Source organism: Blastomyces dermatitidis, assembly GCF_000003525.1.
Source record: "Blastomyces dermatitidis ER-3 genomic scaffold supercont1.6, whole genome shotgun sequence".
Classification (NCBI taxonomy): Eukaryota; Fungi; Ascomycota; class Eurotiomycetes; order Onygenales; family Ajellomycetaceae; genus Blastomyces; species Blastomyces dermatitidis.
In genome coordinates this window covers 4,786,959-4,811,686 of record NW_025544779.1, presented here as the reverse complement: position 1 = coordinate 4,811,686, position 24,728 = coordinate 4,786,959, and the positions used below count along the sequence as shown (strand labels likewise).

The window sequence follows — 24,728 nt, the reverse complement described above, 5'->3', positions numbered from 1 at the left end:
AGCTGCTTTCAGAGTATAATTTCTATATCTGATACTATTCACATCAGCTTAATCTCACTGATATACTATCTAAACAGTCTGATTATAATATCATTAATATGAAGAAGAATTCTATAAAAGAATCTCTGTCATTACTGCAGAAGAAGCTGACTGCAGAGAATTAAAGTTCTCAGAAGCTCAGAAACAGTACTGAAGAGACAGCTATACAACTCAGTCTAGAAGATAGAAGAGAACTCAGATCTCTGCAGAGAACTGATACTGAAGATTATAAGCTTCTTATATCATATCTTATAATTATTGAATTGACAAAGAATGAAACAGTCTACAATCTTTCAACTCAACTACTTTTAAAATTCATTGATAAGTTATAGAAGAAGAATATCTCTACTACAGCTCAAATTCAGAAGTTGAAGAAGAAAGAATTCAGTTTAAACTTGAAAGAGACAGACTCTGAGCAGAGTAATATTACTAAGAAATCAAGTCATTGATAACTAGAAGAATGTAAACTTCTACTACTGAATGATTCAGTCTTCATCTCTTATAGCAGAACAGTGTATCAGAAGTTATTGAGAATTTATTATAATAATTCTCATACAGAGCACTTCAGGTTAGAGAAGACTAAGAAGCTTGTAAAATATAAATATACTTAAGACAAGCTCTGAATAGATGTCAAAGAGTATATTAAGACTTATAATATCTATCAAAGAATAAAGATTCTGCAGTATAAGTAATACAGTAAGTTAATATCACTGTCTATTTCAAAGAGCTTATAACAGAATCTATTAATGAATTTCATAGTTGATCTGCTGAAGTCAATAAGAGTCAAAGAATATGACTTAATTTTAGTTATTATTAACTGCTTCATAAAGATAATCAGATATATCTCTATTTATAAAAAGATTAAAGCCTCTGAATTAGCTGATCTATTTTTAAATATCATTATTTATGATCATGATGCTCTGAAATCATTGATAACAGATTGAGAATTCCTCTTCATCAGTAAATACTGATCAGCTTTTTACTATCATCTTATAATAAAATATCTTCTCAGTACTGTATTTCATCTGCAGACAGATGATCAGACTGAATATCAGAATCAGACACTAGAACAGCATCTTTAAGCATTCTGTTTATATTATCAGAATGATTGACTTAAACATCTTCTGATCACTGAATTCATATATAATAATGCAAAGAATGTAATCTTAAAGATATCTTCTTTCTATACTTATTATAAATATAATTCTTCATTACTCAGTGACATCACAGATAATATTTCAAAGAAGAGAATAGACAGTCAGAATGTTGAATAAATACAGAGAATAAAGTATTTCTCAGTGTTAGAAGTAAAAGTGAGATTGAAACTTTTAAATAAAATTCATGAGAAGACAGTGAAAAGTATTCATTATATTCAGAAGTAATAGATGAAATACTATAATTAAAAACATCTTTCAATGAAGTTCTTGATAGAGAATCAAGTACTACTTTCAGCAAAGAATATCAAGATAATAAGACTGTGTAAGAAGCTTAGTAAGTGATGACTAGAATCTTTCTCAGTAACAAGAGTAATAAGTAAGCAGATATATAAGTTAAAATTACTCATAGAATTGAAATCAATTCATTCTATTTTTCATATTTTCTATTTAGAGCTTTATAAGTAATACTCTGAGATGAAGCAGTCTCAGCTGAATAATATCAAGATTTAGAGTAATACTGAATATCTTATAAAGAAAATATTGAATAAGTAAATATATTACAGTAAGCTTCAATATCTTATTAAATAAAAAGATTATTCATCATCAGAGAATTTATAAGAACTGCTTAAACATTTGTAAAATACTAAGAAAGAGATTATAAGCTATGAGACAGCTAGTAGAGATTATTTCATTATATATCAGAGATGTTGAGTAAGAAATACTGCTTAAAGACTTCTCATTTTTCTTAAAGAGTTTTTTAGAGATAATCTTACAGTGATAAGTCAGTGTCTTATAGACTCTATAACACTCTTCTTCTATTTTCTCTCAAAGGGTTTTTTAGAAGTTTAATAAGACTATACAAGTGTAAAATTCCTGAAGCAGTTAATAAGAAAAGAAAGAGATATTTAAAATCAATAAAAAAATTAATATTATTAACTTATAGACTGCTGCTATTCTATAGAGCTGCAGCTCACTGATAAAGTAAAAAGAGAGATCAGAGCCTACTTATTAATAATTACATTCTTATTAAACTCATTCTTCACTATTGAAGTCTTCAGTATTGATATCTTTATCTACTGAGAAGTTAGTACTGCAGTGCTGTAAAGAAGCATGCTATAGAAGAGTATAAGAGATACTGAAAGTATTAACTTACTAACTTATAAAACATCTCAGTTATCTGCTTTAACTGAAGTGAGATTCTCTTTAATCAGTGATTGATCTCTGCAGTACTTTTAACAGCAGTACTGACTGATCTCTTCTTAAGATTAGTCATTCTGAGATGTTTTTTCATCTCAGAGACTCATACTTTTATCTTCTTTTATAGATGAGTAAGAGAGATCTTCTCAGTCTTAATAGAATCTGTCAATACTTAAAGCTCTGAGATTCTCACTCTGTACTGCTTAAGTATCTAGACTTTTTATCAGAGCTGATATAACATCTTTCTGTGAGATAATACTTACAGAGAGACAGAAGTCATTATTATAAGTATAATAGAAACAATGAGAGTGAGAGAAGAAGTAGATATATAAAATCCTTCTCTCTTTCAGCTGCTTAACACAGTGCAGACAAGTAGCAGTGCTGATCAGAGACTGCACTGAAGCCTTCTCACAGAGAGAAGATGAAGAAACTGCAGAATTCTGCAGACTCAACTCAGCAGTATTTCAAGCAGAGCTCAGATATGCTGTGAGAGAGAAACTACAGATTGAGCTTCTCAGAGTCACTGTTCTCAGAATCAGACTCTTCTCAGATTTCTCTTCAAATGATCACACAGAGTCATACATCACTGTATTGGCTGAGAGAGAGAACAGTATTGCAATAGTGATGAAGAGAGCAGAGAACAGATCAGATATAGACAAATCAATCAGTAGAAGAAATAACATCTCACTGCAAGATACAGTGACTATCACCACAGCTGTAAAAGAAGCAGAAGAAGAAGAAGATGTGACAATGAGAGCAGTGCTTCTGCAGCTCATTGACATCACTGTCTCTGCCTTTAACCTGGCTTTCTTGACAGTCATGAAGGCCGCTGCTGCATCATGAAGATGTTTATTCACTAGAAAACATCAGAATAAGTCCTCTATTATTCTTCAAGAATGATACTCTCATGCACTCACTATTGCAGATGAGAGAGAGGGAAGAAAAATATGTCACAGAGAGAGAAGATCTTTTCAAAAAAATCCTGTCACTACTGTTAACTTTGTCTCTAAAATACATCACTTTTGCAGAGAATTTCATATATAGAACAGAATATGATGAGAGATCTGTAAGTCACTTATTAACTACATTTTTCACATTTCAAATCAATATATAAGAAACTCACTTATCATGTATTTGATTTGAATGAAGATGAAAAAGAAAGATCTACACAGTCAGTAGAAAAACTCATCTATTTCTTTATATCATACACAGTACATACACTGTTAAATCAGTTAATAACTGTTATTATACAATAAAGATAACTTCTAATTCAGTAATCTTAAGAGTATAGAGACTATACTTCTAAAGAGAAGAGTATTATTATATTCTCAGTCATATCAAGATCTCATTGCAGTTTCACATAGCTTATTATTTTTATGTGAATGATTTCATCTTATCTGAACTAGTTTTCAATCACTCTATAACATTATTCAGATATATCATAGAAAGATCTGATTGATGAATATAAGAATCTTACTTCTATACAAGATCAGCAGATTACTCTTTCTTAATAATAAAACACTACAGAGGTATTACTCTGACTATTCTTACTTATGAAATGAGAGAAGAGTATTCACTTATTATCTATATAGAATAGCTAGATACTAGCTTCTTATTAAAGAAGTCAGTAATTTGTCTTTTTCTTCTACTGAAATATATACAAGAGTTACTGTGTGTCTTATACAATCTTCTTAGTATACTAAGTATTATATCTGTGATATTCTTGCAATAACTCTGTAGCCTATAAGCTCACTATTCAAGCAAGATAGTTAAGCTCACTTATACAGCTTCTTAAACAACTACTTCTATGTGATATCACTGACTAGTCATTACTTCGGTTTCATCTTGTTATAATAGCCCTGTTTTTATTTCTTATTTTTTAGCTTTAATGAGAGTATGATTTCTTCTTTTCTTGTATATACTGTAGACTGTTCATCTCAGTAGAAACTCATTATTTTATAGACTAGAGCTTATAAATAACAGTGTTAATATTTTTATTACAATTAGATTCTTAGTGAAGACTGTATTATTCTAACTTATCAGAATTCACAGTATAAAAGTCATGTCTCAGCTTCTGCAGATATCTTATCTGCTTGAATAATTCTCAAATGAACTTATTCATCTTATCAGAATATTCTTATCACTGAATCTTGAATCAGAGCTCATAATCTTGTTTCTCTGAGTTAATAATCTCTTTAATCTGATATTCTCTTTCACTCTCTAGTGCTTTACAGACAGAGTGATGAGTCACAGAATTCTCTTCTAAGAATTTCTTATATTTACAGAGCAAAGAGATATGAAAAACATTGTATATCTGTAACTCAGATAACAGTTTCAATTTATAGAACTATGAGCTAACTTTCTTTATAATCTTATAAGACTCTGTCTGTAAGAGATTCAGCTTCTTACTAGATCTCTATATAATGATATTTTCTAGACTCAGTCAGACTCTATTATCTTTCTTGAAACTTTTTATAATATGCTTGAAGTCATAGTATCTCTTCTGATACTCTTGAGTCTTTCTCAAGAATTCACAGACTTTCTTCCAGATCTTCTGAATTCTCTCAGTCTGTTCACAGACATTATCACACTCTATAGTGTACTCTCACAGATTTATCAAGATTATTCATGAATAAGTCTCAGTGAGTATCTCAAAGAGAATTTTATCTATGCTGATATACTTTGAGTTGTTGTATATAAACTCTGTAAGTGATAATTAATGCATTCAGTCATTCTGATTATAATTGACAAAGTATTACAGATACTGTTTTAATATACTTATCAGATATTCTATCTGATCATCTGTCTGTTAATAAAATACTGTGCTTAGATCTTACAAGATCTTCAGTATAGTTATCAGATTAGATCAGAACTCTTCTATAAAGATTAATTCTCTATCTGAGACAATGTTTACAGATAATTCATATAACTGAATCACATCATAGATAAAGATATAAGTCAAATTCTTTAACTTCAAGTTCTTATAGATGAGTATAAAGTGTGTTATCTTGATAAAGCAATTCACTATCATCAGCACACTGTTAAAACAGACATTATATATGTTCTTACTTTCAGAGAGATCTATAAGAGCATTCATTTCTAGCTGTTTTCAAGATTCTCACAGAATGAATAGAGAAGTAAGTTCTTTATATAATCTGAATCACACTACTTATAAATTCTGATAAATAGTATAAGAATTCACTATCTTCTTTATAAGTTCTTATATCTTCAGTCAGAAGTATTTTCTTATGAGTAACTCATGAGTTCTAGTATCTGTAATATAACCTGCTAGAGAAAAGTTATAATACCTTTTAATAAGTTCTATATATAGAAACTCATTCATAGATACATAAATTCAGCTCTCTCTTCATAAGAGATTATTTAAGTCTCTTCAATTCTTTATTTCTACAGAATTGATCTCTGCTGTAAGCAGTTTCTGAATATATTGAGCATATTCATTCTTCAGTTGTAGTCCAGATAATCTGAATAGAAGATCTTATAAAGACTTATACTCTGTTTCTTCTTACACTAGATCTTCTACAGTGCTTCTTAAAGCCTGCAAACTCTTCAGATTATAGATACTCTCTTCAAGAATTCTCACAGAGATTCTCAGAGTGTTAACTCTCAGTATTATAGAGAGTAGTTATACAGACTTCTTCTCTCTCTCTTCTCTCTTCTCTCACAGAGAATTGAGAGACTCTTCAGTCAATCTCTTTATAACACTCAGTCTGAGCATTCTGTGAAGCTTTTCTGTCTTCTCTAGTCTCTCTATATCTGTCACTCTGATCTTCTTAACATAGTCTAGTCTGTGAGAGAGTTCATCTGCTGAGTTCTTAATTCTCTTGATATATTCTATCTTGAATCAGAACTCACTCAGTCTCTGAGCTCAGTGAATCTGCTGCTGTAAGAGTTTCTTAATTGAAGTAAACTGTTATAAGCTGTTATAATCAGTTCTAACAGTAATCACTGTTATAAGACTTTTAAAGTAGTAATATCAGTGATAGAAGAATTTCACTATTATAAGAAGCTTCTGATTATAAATGTCATAGTTGATCTCTGTGAGTTATATCTTCTGTGAGAAAAAGATCACTGAATCTCAGTTCTTATTTAACTATAGTTATAAGACTATTTCTAAAATTATAAAGAAGAAGACATCTGTCTTCAATCTGATTAAGAGTAAGAAATCAAAGTGAAATAGTATCACTGTATCTATGAATATCTGTTTTAATCTTGTAAAGACCTTATAAGCTTCTGAGATAAGAAAGTTCTTATAGTTCTTTCTTCTTAATAATCTTTTCATTCTCTGTTTATAAGATGACTTCTTCTTATTTTCACTCTTCAGCATGTCTGTAAGAATTAAGAAGATTCTTATAAATGCAAAGATAAACTATCTATAGAAATTCACAAAGCTCAGAAAGATCTGAATCTTATAAATACTAGTTAACTCTGATCATGATAGAATAGTCTCAATCTGTGAAGATTTCATCTGAATATCATTTGCAGTGATTATATATTCTAGGAAATTAATCTGATAGATACTGAAGTTACACTTTATAAGCTTAATATACAGTTCTGTCTTATCTAAGATCTTTAACACACTTTGTACATGCTCAGTGTGTTCTTCCTTCTTTATAAAGTACATTATCACATTATTCAGATATATTATCACAAAGACATTCAGATATATACAAAGTGTTTTATTAATAAAAGACTGAAATACTGTGAGAGTATTAGTCAGATCAAAAGACATTACTAGATATTTAAATAATCTCAGTGTAGTTCTAAAGACAGTCTTTCATTCATTCTCAGACTATATTCACAGCTGTGTATATACATTGATCACATTCAGTTGTATGAATATAACAGCTTCTGTGAGACAGTTAATCACATTCTCAATCAGAGATAGAGAATAGCAGCTCTTTATTATCTTGAAGTTCAGATCATAGTAGTCTACATATAATCTGAGATCTTTATTCTTCTTCTTTATAAATATTACAGAGACTTCTGTGAATATCTGTGAAGATTGAATAAAGTTATTCTTCAGATTCTTCTCTACATAGATCTGTAAGATCTCTGTCTTATAATAAGAGAGCTTATAGATTAATTCTTAGAAGAGTTTCTACTCTTCTATTAAATCTATTATCAGATTCTTCTCACAGTAAGAAGAAAGCTCAGCTGTCTTTACTGAGCTGAATATCTCTGTAAGATCTCAGTATTTCTCTGATATCTGAAGCTCAGTTTTCATAACTGCAAGATTCTCAGACACTTACAAAGTTATTATATAGATAAGCTTATCTTCTCTAATTAACTCTACAGTATTAACTGATTCTATCTCTGTAAGTGAGTTTATTAACACTGATTGAAAGTATAAACCTGACTTACAGACAGCTATGTGCAGATTGTGTCTTTAAAGTTATATAAGTCTTAAGTATATATTATCTGTGATATTCATAATAATCACAGTTTTTATAAATCTTCTTCAGATTTCAAAAAGATCTTACAATTTAAAAGTGATTCTTATAAGTCTCTCAGTTCTCAGATCTGAGTTCTCACACTCTGCTTATTATAAGAGCAGATTCTCAGTTTTCATTATTCAGCTCATTCACTCTGTGAGTCTTAGAAACACTACAGTGACCTGAGATTCTGAGTTCATTAATACTTTTCATACTTGTGAGATAGTAGTACTACAGTGCAGTCTCTCTCTATAAGCAAGTATTTTCATTAGAAGAGTAACAGATTTAGATATTAGCTTTAAGACTCTTAAGAAGGCTGTTACTGACTCTGTCTGTAACTCTTCAAATTTCTATTTTAATTTATCTGAACAGTTTATGCAGAGATATTCTGATTTAAAACAGATGAAGTAAAGTCTCTTTTTCTTAATCTCTCTATTGTACACTCTGTTTATAAGAGCTTGTGAAGCTCTTTCTCTCTACTTAGTAGTCAGATATGAATCTCTCTGTGTCTTATTATCTTTTTCTAATAAACCTGTTCTCTGTTATTCTAGCTCTTATGAGACTGATTAATGATTCACTCTTCACAGATCTGTGACTCTCACAGTGATCTATAAGCAGTGAATAAGAGTTATCAGTTTCTTCAGAGTCAAGAACTTAGAGTCTTACTCAATGAGCTTATTCTATATATCTTTATTCAGTCTCTTTATAAATATCATTATTCAGGTCTTGTTTCAGAACTCTGTTTTCACAGATCTTAATTTATATCATAATTTCATAAAACACTGTAAGTAGTCTTTATCAGATTTCTTACCTCTTTCTCTAATATTAGTGATTCCAGCTCAGATATTCTCTATTCAGCTTATAAAGTCTCTCAACTTATTCTCTAGATAGATCTTAAGATTAGATCAGTGAAATCTCTTATAATCATTCTCTAGATAATTCAGTCAGTTCTTGACTTCAGTGTAATAGAGATCTGTCATTATATAGATAACAGCTTCTTCATCTTTCATGTTACATAGTCAGGCTTATGAGTCAATTTTAAATACAAACTTATAAAAGCTTTTATAGATTGTAGTTTAATAAGTGATCTTAAGTGATCACAGCTTAAGAAAGTTTCTTTTCAGTTTATAAGTATCTCTGAAGATTATGTCTAGAGACTCAGTTCAAGAGTGTTTACAGACAGTAAGTATTTCTTATAGAAAAATAGCTTAGTTCTGTGAGAGATGCTCAAGAATGTTCTTCACTGAACTTGATTTATTCATGAGTTTAGAGAGTTTCTCTGTCACAGATATAGAGAATAGTATTCTGTGAGTGATTGATAAGTTCTCTGAGATTTCTTTCATAAGAGTTATTCATGATTCAGATGACTGCTTCTGAGTACCTGCAGTAGAGATTGCAGAGATTAAAGTATATAAGTTTCTAGTTCTTTCAGTCATAACAGGTGATTGCTGACTGACTGAGCTTGAAATGTAAGAATAAGTGCTTACAGATGATTATTCAGGTGTTTGCAGCTTGATATGATATATACTGTTAACTACTAGAAGTATTCACAGTAGAAAGATAAAATGTAGAAGTTAAATATATAATAGTATTCAAGCTGAGTTATGAATAGTATTTGTGAACTTCAGTCTATATAGTTATGTGTAGTCAAGGGCTGCTAGCCCTATTGATTATATAAGAGATAGAAATAGAGGTAAAGAATCCGCGAGAAGTGGAATTTCTTACACTTCTGAATTCACTTGTTTCACTTCTTTTACTTCTATTGAAGATTTATAAACTCTTTAAGAAATCACTGTGAATCACAAAGTCTATATTGTTTACAATTTAACACAGAATACTCTCTTTTAATCATGATAAATAATTACTTCATTCTTCACATCTGATTTCAGGTCATGAAATTTATGAAAAACTCAATACAAATACTGAGATGAACTATGAAATAATTAACAGATTGTATTGCAGATTACTGAAGAGTTATCTCTCTGCTGTAATTACTGCAACTTCATTCAGAAACATTTATCATAAACTGATTATAACTCTGAAGAAATTTTTCAACATCTGAAGTCATCAGAATGCAGATAATAAAAGAAAAATAATCAGAAGATTACTACTGAGCTGATAAGTTACTCTATTAGATAACAATTTTTAATAATACTAACTTTCTAATTTGAAGAAAATCATGTAAAAATAATCATATATCAGTACTCTGATTTCACAACTCTCATCTGATAACTTTCATGAATAATTACTTTATATATGTATATCTCTGAATCTTTCTCTTCAATTAATTGAAAATTCTGAATTCTGAACACTTCTTCAAATGCTTAATTCAAATCTTCATATTTTATATCAATTCTGTCTTCAGTTCAATCTCAAGACACACTATAAAGTCAATATACAATATCTAGAATCAGAGCTGAAGAATTATTGAAGAGTATCTCTCACAGTGAATGTATAAACTAGTATAAATAATCTTATATTTATAAGAGTTATATGTTATTACATTGATAAGAACTGAACTTATTAAAAGACATTAATTGAATTTGAATCATTAATCAGTAGTCATACTAAGAATTATATAATAGAGATATTAATAACTGTGATTAAAAATAACTATTGAGATATTAGTCTCAGTCTTCTTACAATTATAACTGATAATACTGTGAATAACTACACTATAATAAAGAGCTTAGAGCAAAAATTGACTTTGTATTTCTGAAATAATAAACAAGGTTATATTCTCTGTATTACTTATGTGATTTAACTTATGATATAAACACTGATAAAGAATCTTAATATTGAGATGAAGAATAATGAGATAACTGATTCTTGAGATGAGAATGAGATGAAAGTAATTACTTAAGTAACTTTTATATTCACTTTATAAAAGATAATATTTTTTAACAATACTTTTTAATATTGCTTTTTAATAATGCTTTTTAATAATACTACTGTTAATTTTGAATAGATGTCACGCTCCCGGCCGCGCCAAGGCCCCGCTGCGGTTCCACACGGCCCATCGCTTCCATGCGGATGATTCCATCCATCCCGCAGGCCGTCCGAACCAGTTTCCAACTGCTCTATGACATCATTCAGATATATCATAGAAAGATCCAATTGATGAATATGAGAACCCCGCTTCTATACAAGGTCAGCAGATTACTTTTCCTTGGCAGTGAGATGCCACTGAGGTATCACTCCGGCTATTCTCACTCATGGAATGAAAGAAGGTATTCATTCATTATCTATATAGAATAGCTAGATGCTGGCTCCTCATGAAAGAAGTCAGTGATTTGTTTTGCTCTGACTGAAATATACACAAGAGTTACTGTGTATCTCATACAATCTTCTTAGTATACTAAGTATCATATCTGTGATATTCTTGCAATAACCCTGTAGTCTATGAGCTCACTATTTAAACAAGATAGTCAAGCTCATTTATACAGCTTTCTAAACAACTATCTCTATGTATTACTGCTGACTAGTCACTGCTTCAGTTTCATCATGTTACAATTTGAATCACTCAATCTGATTACATATTTGAATCAGTTGAGCTCTAACAGACTGATATGACCTCATGCACCTGCACTGAGACTGACTCAATCTCACTCTCTGAGAGAAACACTACATCATTCTCTAGAGTGTGTACACCTCTATTTCAGCAGGAATCTGAGATTTCTGAACTCACTGCACATTTTGACATAAGCTCTTCAATCACTCTGCCATCACTGCAGCCTCTACACACCTACATCTATCATGAAGATAGAGAGATTAAGGTCAGAGATTCTCTGAGATACAAGAGAAACATCTTGTCTGAATTCCACAGCTTTATCTGTACTCTTGAACAGAAATTCCACCTTAACCTGAGCCAGTATAATACTCACAAGATATAAGTAATATACACTGCCAACCTTCTTGAAGACATCTCTGTGACTACTTGAGTTATCAAGAAGAGAGAGCTTGAGTGTATCAATGCTGTCATGATATGAGAAGAATTCAAGAACTTTCTACTGAATCAAATTAAAGATCACTGCAACTGCAGCTTCACAGTGACACAGTGATTCAACTTATTACATCAACAAGATGATGAGAATCCTTTCAATTTCAATGCAAGATTTGAAGAATATTGAAAGAAACTGACTGATGATTTGAATCAATTAAAAACACAGCTTTATCTTGTGAAGCTGACTCACAAGGTGTGAACAATGATATCATAATATCAGAGTTCATCAATCAATCACACTGAGCTTGTCAACCTGGCTTCTCAGATCTATTTGAATAATCAATTCTCTGAGAAAAAGGCTAATAAGATCTCTTCTAAACAATCAACAACAGAATCTAAACAGTATCATAACAGCTTCAGTGTGAAGAAAGTAAAGAAGAATTTCAAGCATTCTGATTCTTCACTCACTGTAAAGAAATGTTAAAAAAGATTTGATAAAGATCTCTGTTTCAACTGTGAAGCTGATGATCACTATATCAGTGATTGCAAGAAGTCAAAGAAGGAAAGAAACTGAGAAGATATCTTCTCAAAGTTAACTTCTCTTCTGACAAATGTATCTGTGAAAGATAAAGAAGAGAAAGAAAAGAATTGACAATTCTCATGTCTTCAAGTTCATGTTATGATCACAATGCATACTCTGAATGAGAAGGTATCAGTGAGATGCCTACTTGACTCCAGAGCAGATACTAACTTTATATTCTATTTCTTTTCTTTGATGAAGAGTTGAAAGAAGATAGATCTGTCAGGCCATGTAAAATTTACTGATGGAATAAAATGTCATTATTTTGATATAATTCAGGTGAAGTGTGTGATCACAGACTTAGAAGAAACCTTCAAGAAGAGCAGTCTGCTTCTTCACACAGTCAATATCATAGATGAGAACATCATTCTAGGTCTTCTGTGATTGAGAGAAAACAATTCTCTCATTGACTGAGTCACTCAGACATAACAGTATCATCTCACTGATGAAGAGACAGTAATAGAGAAACCTGAAGAGTTTCATTGAAAGAATCTTGAGAAAAGAATTGAGTCAATATACTGTGTAGCAGGTGATTGAGACTTGAGAATAGATGAAGAAGTCATCACTCTCACTGCAAGATTAGCAGCAGTATTCATCATTAAAGACAGATATACACAACATCTCTTTACAGATTTTAAGAATGTCTTTTCAGAAAGGAAAGCAGTGAAGTTTTCTGATATTAAGATGTGATATAAGATTTGCCTTGAAGACAGTGCAACAGTGCTGTATAAGTCTCTTTACAACTTGTCTGTAAAGGAGTTGAATGTTCTGTGCAAATATCTTGAAGAAGTGCAATCAAAGAACTGAATACATTTATCAAAGAGTCTGACAGAGACATCTATACTCTTTGTACTCAAGAAGAATGATAGACTATGTCTATGCATAGACTACAGAGGCCTCAATAAGATGATAGTTAAGAATTACTATTCACTATCATTGATTGACAAGATGATTGATTGATTATCTGAAGCAAAGATATTCTCAAAGATTGATATACAGAATGCCTATCATAGAATCAGAGTTAATGAAGACAATGTTTGAAAAACAGTCTTTCATATCAAGTACAGCAATTTTGAATATCTTGTTTTGTCTTTTAGTCTCTATAACACTTCAGCCATCTTTCAGACCTATATAAATGAGGTGCTGTGAGGCCTTGTCAATGTCTCCTGCATAGTATACTTGAATGACATTCTAATCTTCTCAAAAACAGAGAAAGAACACAATATTCATGTTTGAGAAGTGTTGAGTCACTTGAGACAGCATCAACTCTATGCAAACACTGAAAAATGCTCATTCTACATGCAGAAGATTGATTTCTTAGATTATGTTATTGAGATGAATGACATTTCAATGAACAGAAGCTGAGTCTCTGTCATTGAGAACTGGCCAGTGCTGCAGACATACCGCGAGGTGCAGATGTTTCTAGAATTTGCAAATTTCTACAGATAATTCATCTATGCATATTCATAGATTACTGTCTCTCTTACAGATCTGTTGAAGAGAAGTGTGAAAGACAGAAAAACAGGACTGTTTATCCTCACTCAAGACACTGTGCAGATGTTTGCAGAATTGAAACAAGCTTTTGCAGATGTCATGATACTGAATCACTTTAACCCTGACTTATTCAGTCAGTGTGAGACTGATGTATCTGAGAATGAGATCTATGAAATCTTTTCACAGTTGACACTGAAGACCTTTCAATGTTGAAAGAATCAGAGAATAATCACTTCTGAGAAAACAGATAATGAATTGTCTGTAAGAGAAGACTTTTTCATGAAGCCTATAAGACACTGTGAATGAAGATCAGTGACCTTCTTCTTCAAGAAGTTATCACTCACACAGAGAAGATATGATACTCATGATCAGAAGATATTAGCAATTATTGAATTCTTTAAGATCTGATAACATTATCTTCAGAGTAGTAAGTACTCAGTGCAAGTTCTCACTGATCATACAAATCTGCATTACTTCTTGACAATAAAGAGCTTGACAGAATGTTAAGCCAGGTGAGTGAAGCTGCTTTCAGAGTATGATTTCTATATTCAATACTGTTCAGATCAGCTTAACCCTGCTGACATGCTATCTAGACAGTCTGATTATAATATTGTTGATGTGGAGAAGAATTCTATAAAAGAACCTCTGTTATCACTGTAGAAGAAGCTGGCTGCAGGGGGTTGAGATTCTCTAAAGCTCAGAAACAGCGCCGGAGAGGCAGCTGCATGACTCAGTATAGAAGGTGAAAGAGAATCTGAATCTCTGTGAGAAACTGACACTGAAGATCATGAGCTTCTCATATCATATCTTACAATCATTGAATTGACAAAGAATGAAACAGTCTATAATCTTTCAATCTGACTACTTTTGAAATTCATTGATAAGTTACAGAAGAGGGATGTCTCTACTGCAGCTTGAATTCAGAAGTTGAAGAAGAAAGAGTCTGATTTGAACTTGAAAGAGATAGACTCTGAGCAGGACAGTGCTGCTAAGAAATCAAGTTACTGATAACTAGGAGAATGTGAACTTCTACTGCTGAATGATTCAGTCTTCATCTCTTATAGCAGAGTGATGTGCCAGAAGTTATTAAGAATTTATCATAATAATCCTCATACAGAGCACTTCAGGTTAGAGAAGACTGAGAAGCTTCTAAAATATAAATACACTTGAGACAAGCTTCAGACAGATGTCAAAGAGTATATTGAGACTTATGATATCTGTCAAAGAATAAAGATTTCATGGCATAAGTAATACAGTGAGTTGATATCACTGCCTGTTTCAAAGAGCTTATGGCAGAACCTATTGATGAATTTCATAGTTGATCTGCTGAAGTTGACAAGAGTCAGAGAATATGACTTAATTTTGATCATTGTTAACTGCTTCATAAAGATGATCAGATATATCTCTACTTATAAAAAGATTAAAGTCTCTGAATTGACTGACCTGTTTTTAGATATTATCATTTGTGATCATAATACTCTGAAATCATTGATAACAGATCAAGAATCCCTCTTTATCAGTAAGTACTGATCAGCTTTTTGCTATTATCTTATAATAAGATGTCTTCTCAGTATCACATTTCATTTGCAGATCAATGGCCAGACTGAACATCAGAATCAGACACTAGAACAGCATCTTTGAGCATTCTGTTCATATTATCAGAATGATTGACTTAAACATCTTCTGATCACTGAATTCACATATAACAATGCAAAGAATGCAACCTTAAAGATATCTTCTTTCTATGCTTGTTATGAATATAATTCTTCATTACTCAGTGACATCGCGGATGATGTTTTAAAGAAGAAGATAGACAGTCAGAATGTCAGACAGATACAGAGAATGAAGTATCTCTCAGTGTCAGAAGTAAAAGCAAGATTGAAACTTTTAAACAAAATTCATGAGAAGGCAGTGAAAAGCATTCACTACACTCAGAAGTGATAGATAAAATACTATAATTAAAAACATCTTCTAATGAAGTTCTTGATAGAGGATCAAGTACTACTTTCAGCAAAGAACATCAAGATAATAAGATTATATAAGAAGCTCAGTGAGCAGTGACTAGAATCTTTTCTGATAATAAGAGTGATGAGTAAGCAGACATATGAGTTGAAATTATTCACAGAATTGAAATCAATTCATTCTGTTTTTCACATTTTCTATTTGAAGCTCTATAAGCAACACTCTGAGATGAAGCTGTCTCAGTCAGATAATATTGAGATTGAGAGTGATACTGAATATCTTATGAAGAAAATATTGAATAAGTGAACACATTACAGTAAGCTTTAATATCTTGTTAAATAAGAAGATTATTCATTATCAGAGAATTCATGAGAATCACTTGAGCATTTGAAAAATGCTGAGAAAGAGATTGCAATCTATGAGACAGCTAGTAGAGACTACTCTGTTACATGTCAGAGATGTTGAATAAGAAATATCACTTGAAACTTCTCATTTTTCTCAAAGAGTTTTTTAGAGATGATCTCACAGTGATGAGCTGGTATCTTATAGACTCTGTAGCACTCTTCTTCTATTTTCTCTCAAAGAGTTTTTAGAAGTTTAATGAGACTACACAAGTGTAAAATTCCTGAAGCAGTTAGAGAAAAGAAATATTGAAAATCAATAAAAAGATTAATATTATTAATCTGCAGACTGCTGCTATTCTAATAGAGCTGCAGCTCACTGAAAAAGTAAAAAGAGAGATCAGAGCCTACTTATTAATAATTACATTCTCATCAAACTCATTCTTCACTGTTGAAGTCTTCAATATCAGCATCTTTATCTGCTGAGAAGTTAGTACTGTGATGTCATAGAGAAGCATGCTGCAGAAGAGTATAAGAGATACTGAAAGTGTTAACTTATCAACTTATAAAACATCTCAGTTATCTACTTCAACTGAAGTGAGATTCTCTTTAATCAGTGATTGATCTTCATAACACTTTCAACAGTGATACTGACTGATCTCTTCTTAAGATCAGTCATTCTGAGGTGTTTTTTCATCTCAGAGACTCACACTTTTATCTTCTTCTGTAGATAAGCAAGAAGAATCTTCTCAGTCTTGACAGAATTCATTAATACTTAAAGCTCTGAGACTCTTACTCTGTACTGCTTGAGTATCTAGACTTCTTATCAGAGCTGACATGACATCTTTCTGTGAGATAATACTTATAGAGAGACAGGAGTTGTTGTTGCAGATGCAATAAAAATAACAGAAGTGAAAGAAGAGACAGATATATAAGATTCTCTTCTTCTTCAGCTGCTTGACACAGTGCAGACAAGTAGCAGTGCCAGTCAGAGACTGCACTGAAGCCTTCTCACAGAGAGAAGATAAAGGAACTGCAGAACTCTGCAGACTCAACTCAGCAGCATTCTGAGCAGGGCTCAGGCATGCTGCAGGAGAGAAACTACAGATTGAGCTTCTCAGAGTCACTGTCTCTGAAATCAAACTCTCTCTGAGTTTCTCTCTGAATGATCACACAGGGTCAGATGCCACTGTATTAACTGAGAGAGAGAGTGATGTCATGACAGTGATGAGAGAAGTGAGAGACAGAATAGACACAGATGAACTGATCAGCAGAAGGAATAACACCTCACTACAAGGTGCAGTGACTATCACCACAGCTGCAAAAGAAGCAGAAGAAGAAGAAGATGTGACAATGAGAGTGATACTCTCACAGCTCATTGATACTGTCATCTTCATCTTCAATCTGACTTTCTTAGCAGTCATGGAGGCCGCCGCCGCATCATGAAGATGTTTATTCACTAGAAAATATCAGAATAAGCTCTTTACTGTTCTTCAAGAATGATACTCTCATGCACTCACTATTGCAGATGAGAGAGAGAAGAGAAAAATGTGTCATAAAGAAGAAAGATCTTTTCAAAAAAATCCTGTCACTACTGTTAGCTTTGTCTCTAAAACACATCACTTTTGCAGAGAATTTCATATATAGAACAGAATATGTTGAAAGATCTGTAAGTCACTTGTTAACTACATTTCTCACATTTTAAATTGATATATAAGAAACTCACTTATCATGCATTTGATTTGAATGATGATGAAAAAAGAAAGATTTATACAGTCAGTAGAAAAACTCATCTATTTCTTTGTATCATGTGCAGTATATACACTGTCAAATTGATTGACAATCATTGCTATATAACAAAGATAATTTCTAATTCAGTAATCTTGAGAGCATAGAGACTATGCTCTTAAAGAGAAGAGCATTGTCACACTTCTGACTGTGCCAAGGCTTTGCTATGATTTCACACAGCTCATTACTTTCATGTGAATAATTTCATTCATTCTGCAGGTTATCTGAACTGGTTTTCAATCACTCTATGACATCATTCAGATATATCATAGAAAGATTTGATTGATGAATATGAGAACTCTGCTTCTATACAAGGTCAGCAGATTACTTTTTCTTGACAGTAAAATATCACTGAGGTATCACTTCAGCTATTCTTACTTATGAAATGAGAGAAGGTATCTGTTCATTGTCTATATAGAATAGCTAGATGCTGGCTTCTTATGAAAGAAGTCAGTGATTTGTTTTACTCTGACTGGAATATATACAAGAGTTACTGTGTATCTTATACAATCTTCTTAGTATACTAAGTATCATATCTGTGATATTCTCGCAATAACTCTGTAGCCTATGAGCTCGCTATTCAAGCAAGATAGTCAAGCTCACTCATACAGCTTCTCAAACAACTACCTCTACATGTCGCCGCTGACTAGTCATCACTTCGGTTCCGCCACGTTACAATAGATTAACTAATAATTTAAATATCACAGATTTGAAACATTACTAATATAATTTGTATCTTCTCTAAATAATAACAATGATTTCATAATATTTAATAAATAATCAAATCAGTCATATCACTGAATATGATACAGAATATTAGAACACAGTGAAGTTCAATATATAAGATAACTGTTCAGACTCTTTAATTATATCAGATAATTAATCATTGAGTGCAATACTCTGATCAGAAAAAGATTCAGATATTGAAACTTTCTGATATAAAGTGAACTCAGTTAAAATATATAATTGATTTACTATTTTAGTTTTATAAGATAATAAAGACAGTCTCAATTACTTATACACTAATGCTGCAGTCAGTCTGATGAGTGTATAATGATTTATTTACTCATTTTAAGAAGCAGTTAAATCACTTAAAAAGAAATTCAGTCTGAGATAATACTATAGTGCAGGCTATTATTACTGTAAGAAATAAACTGATATATTATTACAGTAAAACTGAACAATCTTTTACAGAGTACTATGCTATAGCAGCTCTACTAGATCTCTCTTATTAAATTAATATCTACACTTCTCAAGATTGAACAGAGAAGAAATAAGACTTATATGTTAAATTAGTCTGAGACTACTATAATATCAACTATTAGAGATTTGAATAAGAAGATGTTTGAGATGTGAAGACAGTGATATACAATTCTCTAGTAAGTAATGATCTTTGATAACACTTCATATTACATAGAATCATAATACTAACTTTGAAATAGAACTTGTATACATTGATTATAACTGAAAATCAGATAAAACTATATACTTATAAAACTGAATTTAACTGCTATCTTCAAGATAATCTGATGAATTTACACACTAAATCAATTCTAGAGTTATGAAAAATTATTGAGAGTATATATTCAACTATTACACTGATAGCATGTGATATTCTGATAATTTCATTGATAGAGATGAGAATGAAGTTAAAGTTTAACTTAAGTTAAGATATTTATCACTATCATCAGAGATAATTATAAGAAGAAATAATCAAGAAACTCATAATTATAAAATATAGAATTATCAGACAGTTTAATATCTCTGATCACAGTATATCAGAGAAGTGTAGTTTTCATGAGAAAGTAAAGAATAAACTTGTATAAAAATGTATTTAGTTATTTCATGAGTGTTATCAATAATTATTATCAAATTCTGATTATATAAGCAATCACTGAATGAACTGAATGAGACTGATTTTAATCTTCAGTCTCAGTCTTATTCTGATTTTGAAAGAATAATCATCTTTCACAGTTTATTCTGAGAAATTACTCTTATTTCACTGTTCTTGAATTAAATCTGATCATTTTTCACATCATTTCTCTCAGAAATGATTCATTTTCAGATTTTTTTAAGGCTTGATTCTGATGAAACTCACACTAAGAAATGTATGAGATCAGATCAAATGTGATTAAATGTGAAATTCATGATTCTGCTGATCAGTCTAGATACAGAAGACTTAGTCACATATAGACTAACTGATAAGATTATGAATTTCACATTTAATCTCATTTAATCTGATCTCATACATTTCTTGATGTGAGTCTTATCAGAATCAAGTCTTAAAAAAATCTGAAAATGAATTATTTCTGAGAGAAATGACATGAAAAATAATCAGATTTAATTCAAGAACAGTGAAATATAAGAAATTTCTCAGAATAAACTGTGAAAGATAATCATTGTTTCAAAATTAGAATAAGACTGAGACTGAAGATTAAAATCAGTCTTATTCAGTTTATTCAGTGATTACTTATATAATCAGAATTTAATAACAATTATTGATAACACTTATGAAATAACTAAATATATTCTTGTATAAGTTTATTCTTCACTTTCTTATGAAAACTACACTTCTCTGATATACTGTGATCAGAGATATTAAACTGTCTGATAATTTCATGTTTTATAATTATAAGTTTCTTGATTGTTTCTTCTTATAATTATTCTTAATGATAGTGATAAATATCTTAACTTGAGTTGAACTTTCACTTCATTCTCATCTCTATCAATAAAATTATCAGAATATCACATATCATCAGTGTAATAGTTGAATATATACTTTTAATAATTTTTCATAACTCTAGAATTAATTTGATGTGTAAATTTATTGAATCATCTTAAAGATAGCAGTCAAATTCAGTTTTATAAGTATATAGTTTTACCTGATTTTCAGTTGTAATCAATGTATATAAGTTCTGTTTCAAAGTTAGTATTATAGTTCTATGAAATATGAAGTATTATCAAAGATTATTACTTATTAGAGAATTATATTTCACTGTCTTCATATCTTGAATATCTGCTTATTCAAATCTCTGATAGTTGATATTATAGTAGTCTCAGACTAATTTAACATATAAGTCTAATTTCTTCTCTATTCAATCTTGAGAAGTGTAGATATTAACTCAATGAGAGAGATTTAGTAGAGCTACTATAGTATAGTACTCTGTAAAAGATTGTTCAGTTTTACTGTAGTAATATATCAGTTTATTTCTTATAGTAATAATAGTCTATACTATAATATTATCTCAGACTGAATTTCTTTTTGAGTGATTCAACTGCTTTCTAAGATAAGTAAATAAACTGTTATATATTTATCAGACTAACTACAGTATTAATGTATAAGTGATTAAAACTGTCTTTATTATCTTATAAAACTGAAACAGTAAATCAATAATATATTTTAACTGAGTTTACTTTATATTAGAAAGTGTAAGGGGCCTACGCCGAATAGATCAGTATAATAGATAGGTCTTATATAACAAAGATAAAAACATTAGAGAAGGAAAGAAAGAGAAAGTGTGAGAATCAGCAATCAAGGTGAATATTTATACGCATATGTGATGGTGTATGTGGTGGAGCTTCAGGGTGGAAGAATATACACATGTTCATAGCAGCTGAGAATTGGCAATCAGAAATGGCTGAGAATCGGAGTGTACACTACGCGTGTTCATAGTGGCCGCGGATTGGCGATTGAAAATGACTGAGAATCGGAGTGTACACTATGCACATTTGTAGTGACCGTGGATCGGTGATCAGAAATGAAAGAATCTATGAAGTGTAATGAAATAGTCTATATGATTGATTGAGCGCAGTCTGCCATATTAGTCCCCTCTTTTCAGAAGCAGTTCTTATCAGTCAAGAGCCACTGTTTCAGATAATACAAAACTCAGAGTTCAGATCAGTTGATCATAGTCAACTCATTTCATCAGATATTATCAGCTGTGGCTGTGAGATCTCTCATTGAGAATATCTTCAATCTCTCACTCAAGCTCATTGTCTTCTTCTATGATGTCTGGCAGCTGTCAGTCAGAAGTCAGCTGAGAAGAAAACAAATCAGTGACAGTGTGACAGAGCAAGCTTGTATGAAATACATCATGAATCTCTGATGATGTGTCAAGGCAGTAGTTGTGACTATCTAGAACTTCTATCACTTTATATCTGATGTGACAGTAGTCTAGCATACAAGATGAATATATGATTTGTATATTCTTGAGATTCAATTATACAAGGTCTTCTATCTTATACTGCTCTGCAGAATCTTGTCAGATATTGATTTGATCTTCTTGATCTTGTTTTACAGTTGTTATGAAGACCTCTGCTCAGTTGCAGATGTCTCAGAGCTTTGTTACTATATTATCAGTGATCTGAATTGAACTGTAAGAGTTCAGTATGAACTGTGTAGTCTCTAGAAGATTCAACACTTTCATGTGATATCTGTGTGTAAGAAAGAACAGGCTTATATCTGTTAAAACAGTATCTCAACTGTTGATAGTGATCTCTGCATGTAGAAGAAGATTATATTAATCATCTTATAAGTGATTACAGAACTTATGAAGATAATTCTTTACAGTCTGAATTATTCATTCTAATACATCATCAGTCTCAGAGTGATAGACAGTTAACAGACAGTGTATAATCTTGAGAACTTGACAGATTCTTGTTCAGAGAGCACTCATGAATTGACAGCTCTAATTTAATACTATTAATCTCAGCAATTCATGCATTCAATAGAATGAACTCTGTAAGAAGGCTTCAGTGACTTGTTCAGTGTTCATCTTATTACAAGATTTCAATATTACATTCTTACTTAGTCAGTCAACAATGACTAGAATGTTTCTACAGCTCTTACTCTCAGATAGGTTAATAGTGAAGTCAATTACTACATCTCATCAGATTCTATTAGAGATATCAAGTGATTTCAGTAGATCTTTTCTACAGTTCTTTCATAAGATAATAGAAGAATAGTGATTACAGTTTCAGATAAAGTATCTGATACTGTTTAATATCTCAGATCAGTAGAATTCTTAGAAGATCATTCTATACAGTTATTCACAGCCTGAATAACTGATCATATACAAATTATGCATCTCTTGTATTATTCAAGTGTGTAAGAGTTCAGAGTGAGAGACTCAGTATTATTCACAGAATTGTAGAGTATTATTATCATTAATTGAGTATTCTGAGATATTGATTCTGATACATAGTTCTGAGAAAAATTGAGATGCTTCTTAATATACTGCTTCAGTGAGAGTCTGAAGAAGTTCATCAGTCTGAGCTACTGTATATCATAGTTTATTCAGTGTAGAGAAAGTGAAGATATTGATATCAGTTCTAATCAGAGAAGTATATATGATGCTGTGAGCTGTTCTATCTTAATCAATTAATATCTTCAGATTCAAGAGCTGATGCTCTCAGTTCATTCAGTGAGTATCTGTTACATTAGATAGCATATCTTACTCTCATTATAAGAGAACATCTATTATCAAGTTCTGACTGTCAGAATGATAGTATATTATAAAATGAAAGCAGCTTAGAAACTCAGATTATCATATCTATCATTCAGTAAGTTTACAGATAGTTATAAAGTATTTAAGGTTCTTATAATCTATGACTATCTCAAATTTGAAGACACTTCAGAGTTCAGAGTCTCATTCTTCTAAACAGTGTATAATCATAAGAAGTTTCTTATCATAGATCTCATAATTGCATTCAGTGAGACTCAGTTTCTTAGATATAAAGATATATAGTCATAGAACATCTTTATTATCATATTACAATATCACTTCTTCTGTCACATAGTCAGAGAAATCAGCTTCAATAACTGTCTCATAATCAGAATCAAATGTTATCAGTAGAGAGATATTAATGAATATCTTCTTCATCTATATAAATACAGCTTCAGTATTCACTGATCATTGAAATACTGAGTCTTTCTTAGTGAGATCTGTAAGTGATTTCATGATATCTGAGAAGTTTTGTATAAATCATCAATAGAAGTTAGTAAATCTGATGAAGCTTTGTACATCTTTCACAGTACACAGAGCTTCTCATTCAAGAATGATGAAGACTTTCTCAGAATTCATTCAAATTCTCTTACTAGCTTCTATAATAAAACTCAGATACTTAGTACTCTTGACTTCAAAATCATACTTATCAATATCTATTAGTAGTTCTGCTTCTTATAGCTGTTGTAATATCTTTTATACATATTCTTAATATTCTTTTCTGAATTCATCAGTGAAGATGAGAATGTCATCTAAATAAGCAGATGTAAACTCATTAAGAAAATCTCAGAGTACTCAGTTAATATACTTCTGAAATGTACTGAGAGCATTAATCAGTTCAAAGAGTGTGACTATTCATTCAAAGAGATTATAATATGTTCAGAATACTGTAAGTCATTCATCTTCTTCAGTGATATGAATCTTATGAAATGTGATGATAATATCTAGTTTTATAAACTATTGAGCTTGTCTGATCTGTGCTAGAGTTTCATTGATGAGAGATAAGAGATATCAATCTTTCTTTGTCAATCTGTTCAGATCTTGATAGTTCACACAGAATCAGAGTTCTTCATCTGGTTTCTTTGCAAAGAGAATAGAGGCTGTAGTGAAAGAGTTACTAATGTGTATGAATTCTTTATTTAACAGATTATTGAGTGTCTTTCAAAGGAGAAGAAGTTCATCTCAGAATATGTTATAAAGAGAGTCTCATAACAGTTCAGAGTTCTTATCATTCTTTTTCTCTAACTTGATACTGTGATTCACTTCAGAA

At 31.1% G+C, this 24,728-nt stretch overlaps 1 protein-coding gene across 1 annotated transcript; it reads left to right on the top strand.

The window, feature by feature from the left end:
* Window positions 1–17,384: 17,384 nt before the first annotated feature.
* Window positions 17,385–17,612, top strand: BDCG_17316 (uncharacterized protein; the record flags this gene model as incomplete). The annotated part of the gene is made up of 1 exon (XM_045426458.1): window positions 17,385–17,612. The coding sequence occupies one exon, from the start codon at window positions 17,385–17,387 to the stop codon at window positions 17,610–17,612; it is 228 nt and encodes a 75-aa protein (XP_045281692.1).
* Window positions 17,613–24,728: the final 7,116 nt, after the last annotated feature.